Source organism: Zeus faber, assembly GCF_960531495.2.
Source record: "Zeus faber genome assembly, chromosome: 1".
Classification (NCBI taxonomy): Eukaryota; Metazoa; Chordata; class Actinopteri; order Zeiformes; family Zeidae; genus Zeus; species Zeus faber.
The window spans coordinates 5,299,906-5,307,926 of NC_137193.1; the positions used below are offsets into that span (position 1 = coordinate 5,299,906).

At 47.8% G+C, this 8,021-nt stretch overlaps 1 protein-coding gene across 1 annotated transcript; it reads left to right on the forward strand.

Annotated features, from left to right (window-relative positions):
* Nucleotides 1-2,154: 2,154 nt before the first annotated feature.
* LOC307229855 (histone H2B-like) lies at nt 2,155-2,622 on the forward strand (the record flags this gene model as incomplete). Its single annotated transcript, XM_079999959.1, has 1 exon — nt 2,155-2,622. One exon carries the CDS (start codon nt 2,155-2,157, stop codon nt 2,620-2,622), a length of 468 nt encoding a protein of 155 aa, XP_079856085.1.
* Nucleotides 2,623-8,021: the final 5,399 nt, after the last annotated feature.

Here is an 8,021-nt window from a genome sequence, read left to right on the forward strand (position 1 = left end):
ATGTTCATCTGTGTTTGGGGGGGGTCTGCCCCTGCGGAAATCCACCACCAGCTCTTTGCTTTTCCTTGCGTTGACCTGGAAGCGGTTCCGCTGGCACCAGTCCACAAAGTCCATGGTGAGTTCTCTGTACTTACAGTCGTCCTCATCGCTGATGAGGCCAGCAGAGAACTTCTGCATGTGACAGCTGGTTGAGCTGTACATGAAGTCTGCAGTGTAGAGGGTGAAGAGGAAAGGTGCCAAGGCCGTTCCTTGCGGGGCCCCCGTGCCGCAGATGACCATGTCAGACTCGCAGTTCTGAGACCTCACGTACTGTGGCCGGTCCGTGAGGTAGTCCATGATCCAGGAAGACAGGCGATGGTCCACTCCTGTCTGCTGCAGCTTGTCCCTCAGGAGCACAGGTTGAATGGTGTTGAAAGCGCTTGAGAAATCAAAGAACGTGATCCTCACAGTGATCCCAGGCTTCTCCAGGTGAGAGAGAGCTCCATGTAGCAGGAAGATGATGGCGTCGTTCACCCCGATGCCAGGCTGGTAGGCAAACTGGAGCGGGTCCATTGATGATCTCACCAGGAGGCGGAGATGCACAAGGACCAGCCTCTCCAGGGTCTTCATGAAGTGAGACGTCAGTGCCACCGGCCTGTAGCTGCTGAGGGCCTTCAGGATGTCTTCCACAGCTGTGGCCTTCAACTGCATGCCTGTCTGATAATGTTCCTTGGGGTGTGTACATGTCGTCCTCAGAGATGTAAGTACTGTAATACCTTGAAAATATCCCCTTCTGTGCTGCAGCGCTTGAAAAACCCAGATCAGAGACTTGTCTTCTGCCCTCTGGTGGATGATCTGTGCACTGCAGACACTAGCGGGGCTTTCAGTTGACCGACTGGGGTGACGTCAAGCAAGCGGACCTTTCATGACGTCTTGTGTGTGTGTGTGTGTGGGGGGCTCCTGGACACGGGGTGTTACGTGTTGGCATGCAGGTTAAAGCCTCGATCTTGAAGCATTAAAGTATTATTTTGGAGCATCCCCCTGCGTGGACTTCACTCAGTAATTCCCTTTTGCAGCCCATGCCGGGGGCGTGCACGGGGCGCGCAGTCCGGATTGGAGACCGACGTCTCAGTGCGGCAGACGCGCAACCTGGCGGAACGCTTGCTCGGTGCTGGCGCAGAAAACAGAAATGCTGTGTGGAAAAGCGACACCAAAAAGCAACAAGACAGATTGGAGGACTGATCAGTGCCATCTGGGAAGCTCCTATATAGACAGCCTTCCCACAGCCCCCCTCCATGTTTTACCAGGAAACACTCATTCACGAGGCCCCAAGCAACTGCCTCCTGGTGCCTCGTGGTAACACCGCCTTTTGTGGAGGAGAAGGTGGAGACTGGAGCTCTCAGCTTCCCGGGCTCAGCCGCTGCCCCCGATTGGTACGAAGCCAGAAACGGGTCCAGACGGGGCCGCGACGGGTCGTCTGGGCCGAGGCAGAGCTCCACAAACGAATTCTTTATTTGATTCGTTCATTCCCACCACCTCGTACTCCTTAGCGGTTCCTTTTCAAGAACGACTACTTTTATAGAATACATGTTGTGTTTTCTTGATGTAAGTGTCATGTAGGCCCTCATTTGAATGAAATTAAACTATTGATGATTTGCTTCTAAGATTGGCCCTACCGAGAGAGAGAGCTCAGCGCCGCACAGCACAGGACTTTGCGACGAGACAATCTTTATTCAAAATGTGAATATCAACTCACAGCTGTGGTGTAGAGAATAATTACAATTAAATAATGCAATTAAAAGATTAATTGAAATATATTTCTTTATAATTAATAATTAAACCGGATTGTATCCCTAGAAAAACAAGCTGTGTATTTATAAATACTATAAACAATGATAAACGAACAAAAACACAAAAAGAAAAATCACTCGATCACAACCACAAACTACTGCTTTGGATTTGCAGTGTTACGGTTCTGATTCTTGGTTCTGATTGGACGAACAAACTTGGGTCAGCGCTGACCAATCACATCGTTACTGCAAATCCTGCAGATCCTACAGCGATGCAGAGGATCTGGTTTGTTTTTTCTAGTTGTTGGAAACCCTTGTGATCATGTGTTGAAGAGGTAAACGCGGCGGAAAAGCCAGAGCTGAGGTCAACGATGTTTACACTGCAATGCACCTGTTTCCCCTGTTTGTTTTCATAAAATCAATCAATCAATTCAAGTCAGGGCCCAAGAGGCTCCAAGAAAGCAGTGTCCAAAACCACCAGCAAGGGCAGAGCAGGAAGCAGAGCTCCGCCATCTATGTGTACAAAGTCCTGAAGCAGCTCCACCCCGACACCGGCATCTCCTCCAAGGCCATGGGCGTCATCAACTCGTTGGTCAACGACATCTTTGAGCGCATCGGCGGTGAGGCCTCTCGCCTGGCCCACGGCAACAAGCGCTCCACCATCACCTCCAGGGAGATCCGGACCGGCGTCCGCCTGCTGCTCCCCGGAGAGCTGGCCAAGCACGCTGTGTCCGAGGGCACCAAGGCCGCCACCAAGTCCACCAGCTCCAAGTCATCCCAGCGCTCAGCCTCTCTAAGCAAAGGTCCTTTTCAGGAGCAGCCACTGTCAAACAAAGGCTTTTCCACCGGTTAATAGTGACGCGATCAAAGTTAAACATGTTTTCTATTTTATGGAAAACACGACTTTGTTCTGTGTTATTCCAATATATATCAAAAACAGTAAACACACTGAACTTCACACATTGTCAAATAAGACAACGATTCAATCCAAATTCATATATTATCTTATGTTTAAATTTGTATACATTGTGTACCAATTAATATATCATTATTTATGAGTTTAATATATTTTTATAATTATCCAATTAATTTCATCGCACCAGCAATCGAGAGGAAAACTAAACATGAAAGGAGAAAAAGGAGAAAAACAAGCACTCGGACTCGATGGTCTGTGTGAGGTCACAGTATTTAGCACTAAGCCACCATGCCAATACAAAGGTAAAGATGCTGCAGTAAATCCAATAATAACAAAAAAGGACAACATTCAGGAAAGCAGCAGCTGAAGAATATTGTTGAACCCTCCAACGACAGTTGCTCAGCATTGTAGGCCACTCACAAAGCCAAAGACATTTCATAGTGAAATGACTTTTAAATTAATCCACGTCATGATTTCACTGTGACAACACATCGTTCATGACAGGTCAAAGAAATAGTGTAAATAGAAGGATCATGTTAAAAAAAACATCTATTCCTATAAATTGCTGCATTTTCATTTGCTGTTCAATTAATGTAAAAAAAACATAAAACATAACATTTGTCGTTTAGTTAAATATACATATATATAATATATATAAATACATTACATAACATTTACAGTGGGGCAAAAAAGTATTTAGTCAGCCACCAATTGTGCAGAGAGAGGCCTGTAATTTTCATCATAGTTACACTTCGACTATGAGAGACAATGGGGGGAAAGAATCCAGGAAATCACATTGTAGGATTTTTAATGAGTTAATTGGTAAATTCCTGGGTAAAATAAGTATTTGGTCACCTACAAACAAGCAAGATTTCTGGCTTTCACAGACCTGTAACTTTTTCTTTAAGAGGCTCCTCTGTCCTCCACTCGTTACCTGTATTAATGGCACCTGTTTGAACTCGTTATCAGTATAAAAGACACCTGTCCACAATCTCAAACAGTCAAACTCCAAACTCCACTATGGCCAAGACCAAAGAGCTGTCAAAGGACACCAGAAACAAAATTGTAGACCTGCACCAGGCTGGGAAGAGTGAATCTGCAATAGGTAAGCAGCTTGGTGTGAAGAAATCAACTGTGGGAGCAATTATTGGAAAATGGAAGACATACAAGACCATTGATAATCTCCCTTGCTCTGGGGCTCCACGCAAGATCTCACCCTGTGGTGTCAAAATGATCACAAGAACGGTGAGCAAACATCCCAGAACCACACGGGGGGACCTAGTGAATGACCTGCAGAGAGCTGGGACCAAAGTAACAAAGGCTACCATCAGTAACACACTACGCCGCCAGGGACTCAAATCCTGCAGTGCCAGACGTGTCCCCCTGCTTAAGCCAGTACATGTCCAGGCCCGTCTGACGTTTGCTAGAGAGCAAGAGAGAGTATGTAACCTAATATGCTGCCAACTATGACATCCAAAACTCCAGGGAAATTTAATTGCATCCAGCGAATTGCCTTAATGTGTTTTATTTTTCGTATTACTTAACATTATGTGTTAAAATACCTAGTAAGTGAAAATATACTTTGATCTGAGTTTCTCACACCACCTAAAATGTGTTTATAACCACTGAGTTTGACAGATTTTTGCCACGTATATAAAATTAGGTTTCATCCATCCATACATTTTCCTCCGCTTATCCGGGGCCGGGTCGCGGTGGCAGCAGGCTGAGTAGGGAGCTCCAGGCCCCCTTCTCCCCGGCAACGTTTTCCAGTTTCTCCTGGTGGACCCCGAGGTGTTTCCTGGCCAGCTGGGAGATATAATCCCTCCAGCGTGTTCTGGATCTACCCCATGGTCTCCTACCAGTTGGATGTGCCCGGAAAACCTCCAAAGGAAGGAGCCCAGGAGGCATCCTGATCAGAAGCCCAAACCACCTCAATTGGCTCATTTCGACGCGAAGGAGCAGCGGCTCTACTCCGAGCTCCCTCCAGATGTCCGAGCTCCTCACTCTATCTCTAAGGCTGAGCCCAGCCACCCTACAGAGGAAACTCATTTCGGCTGCTTGTATTTCCGATCTCGTTCTTTCGGTCACTACCCTGAGCTCATAACCATAGTTGATGGGACGTAGATGGACTGGTAAATTGAGAGCTTTGCCTTCCGGCTCAGCTCCCTCCCAACGCCCGCATCACTGCTGACGCCGCACCAATCCGCCTGTCCATCTCACGCTCTATTTTCCCCTCACTCGTGAACAAGATCCCGAGATACTTGAACTCCTTCACTTTGGGAAGCAACCCGCTCCCAACCCGGAGGATGCAATCCACCGTTCTCCGGCAGAGAACCATGCCTCGGATCTGGAGGTGCTCACTCTCATCCTGACCGCTCCACACTCGGCTGCAAACTGTCCCGGTGCGTGCTGGAGGTCACGGTCTGATGAAGCCAACAAAACCACATCTTCTGCAAAAAGCAGAAAGGCTTTTATGAGGTTCCCAAACCGGACACTCTCCTCACCTCAGCTGCGCCTTGAGATCCTGTCCATGAATATCACAAACAGAATCGGGGACAAGGGGCAACCTTGTCCCATAATATATGTTATGGGACAAGGTTTTATGGAGGAATTATGGTTATATAATAATCAAATTTCATTAAATTTGTCCCGTGGCTTCCAATCTAGAAAACCTGGAAATAAAAGGACTGGCCGACGGCAGGACATTCAGTCTCTGTGCTGAGAATGCAAACACAGCTTTCACTTTCGTTGTACAAGGCCCAGATGGCTCATACCAATGGCCCCGGTACCCCCGACAGGATCCCCCGAGGGACACGGTCGAAAGCCTTCTCCAGGTCTACAAAACACATGTAGACTGGATGGGAAAACTCCCACGACCCCCCCCCCCAGCAACCCTGCAAGGGTAAAGAGCCTGTCCACTGTTCCACGTCCAGGACGAAATCCGCATTGCTCCTCCTGAATCTGAGGTTCAACAATCGGCTGGAGCCTCCTTTCCAGCACCCACAAGTAAACTTTCCAGGGGAGGCTGAACAGTGTGATACCCCTATAATTGGAGCACACCCTCTGGTCCCCCTTTTTTAAAAATGGGAACCACCACCCCGGTCTGCCACTCCACAGGTACTGTACCCGACATCCACGCGACACTGAAGAGGCGTGTCAGCCAAGACAGCCCAAGATGTCCAGAGCCTACAGCATCTCGGCAAATCTCATCCTTTTTCAGCATTATGCTGAATTTATTCTGACCTGGCGGTTTTGTTGACTGCTTGTGTGCTCATGGAACTTTAACTTGGGAAATGCAAACCTACTTTGATGCCTTTTAAAGAAACATGAGACTTTTCTTTCACAAACAATTTATTATTCAATAAACTGACTTCTAACAAAAACCAACCAACCCATCATACTTCTATAACATACGCTGAACTCATCCATACATCAACGCATCTTTCCATCAAGTACACACTCCATCATAAAGTAATATCATTTCAAATGTTTTGAGCTCCAGATGAAACAAACATGAAATCACCACGACGACAGGGGAAGAACAGAGGTTTCCACGGTGGAGGGCTCCCTCTGGTCATTCTCACTTCTCTTTCTGTAACTGGAAAATGTTGACAGCAAGTTACAAGAGGAGGGAGAGCTCCTTGTCAACACAAACAAGACGGTTCAAAAACACTGCACCACCACTGGATATTCACACCACAGGACGAGCACAGATACGGTGAAATTACCTTCTGTTGTTTGACGCTGTCCGAGCCTGAATCAAAGCAAACACACACACAAAGTTAGATCCACAATGGCTTGAGAGAGAAGCTCCTCATACACTGCAGACAGCGCTCACTGCAACATCCCATAGGCTTTAAAATGCCTTTATTTGGTACCTGAGCTGGTGCACTTCCAAAAGGCAAGTTTGAGAAATCCACACAGCAGCAGTGCCACTCCAACCATCGCCATGGAGTCCTCCATAGAAGGTGCACTTAACACTGAAAGGGTTAGGAAGTTTAAAAACAATTCTATTTCCCTTTAGCTCATCTCAGTCTCACGGTTTGTTTTTTGTTGCCAATGGCCAGAACTGAATTTTTCTTGTTGTGCCAAAAAATAATAATAATCTCATGTTCATTGTGTCAATTTCATGATCTGAATTTTGCTCCTGGTCTATTATTTCCTTTTATTCAGAGCTGTATTCATCAATATCATTCATTCACTCAATTCATTCATTCAATTCATTCACTACAATATTCAACATCTCCCTGGCTGAATCAGTGTTCCCGTCTTGCTTCAAGAGGTCCACCGTCATTCCTATCCCGAAGATCGCCTCTCCTACCGGCTTGAATGACTACCGTCCGGTGGTCCTCACTTCGGTGGTCGTGAAGTGTTTTGAGAAGCTGATTCAGGATTATATCTGCGCATCCCTACCCCGCACCTTGGACCCGTTGCAGTTTGCGTACCATCAGAACAGGTCCACGGATGACGCGGTTTCCCAGGTACTGCACACCACGCTCACGCACCTCGATGGCTGGAAGGGGGCCTATGTGAGAATGCTGTTCATCGATTACAGTTCAGCTTTTAACACCATAGTCCCCACCAGACTGGCTGTCAAGCTGATGGAGCTTGGACTGAATACTCCGCTGTGTGCCTGGATCCTGGTCTTACTCACAGCCCAGCCCCAGGTGGTCAGGGTGGGGAAGCACATGTCCAGCTCCCTCACACTGAATACAGGATCCCCCCAGGGCTGCGTCCTCAGCCCCCTACTGTACTCCCTGTACACACATGACTGTGTGGCCAGGTCCAGCTCCAACACCATCATCAAGTTTGCTGACAACACCGTTGTGGTGGGTCTGATCACCGACTGCAATGAGAAGGCCTACCGTGAGGAGGGGGCTGACCGTCACTCTTATGCCAGGACAACAGCCTCCTCCTGAACATCAGCAAACTAAGGAGCTGATTGTGGACTTTAGGCGAGGATCACAACCAAGGACGCATGCGCCTTTGGTGATTAATGGGACTTCTGTCGACAGGGTGAGCAGCTTCAAATACCTAGGAGTCCACATCACAGAGGATTTAACATGGTCTTTACAACCAGACACTCTGGTGAGAAAGGCGAGGCAGCGTCTTTACCACCTCAGGCAGCTGAAGAAATTCAGGGTCTCGGTGAGGATCCTCAAGTCCTTCTACTCTGGAGCGGTGGAGAGCATCCTGACAGGCAACATCACTGCCTGGTTTGGGAACTGTACTGCTCAGGACAGGCGGGCCCTGCAGAGGGTGCTGTGTTCAGCCCAACGTACCACTGGAACTACCCTCCACTCCCTGTAGGACTTATACACCTGGAGGTGTAGTAG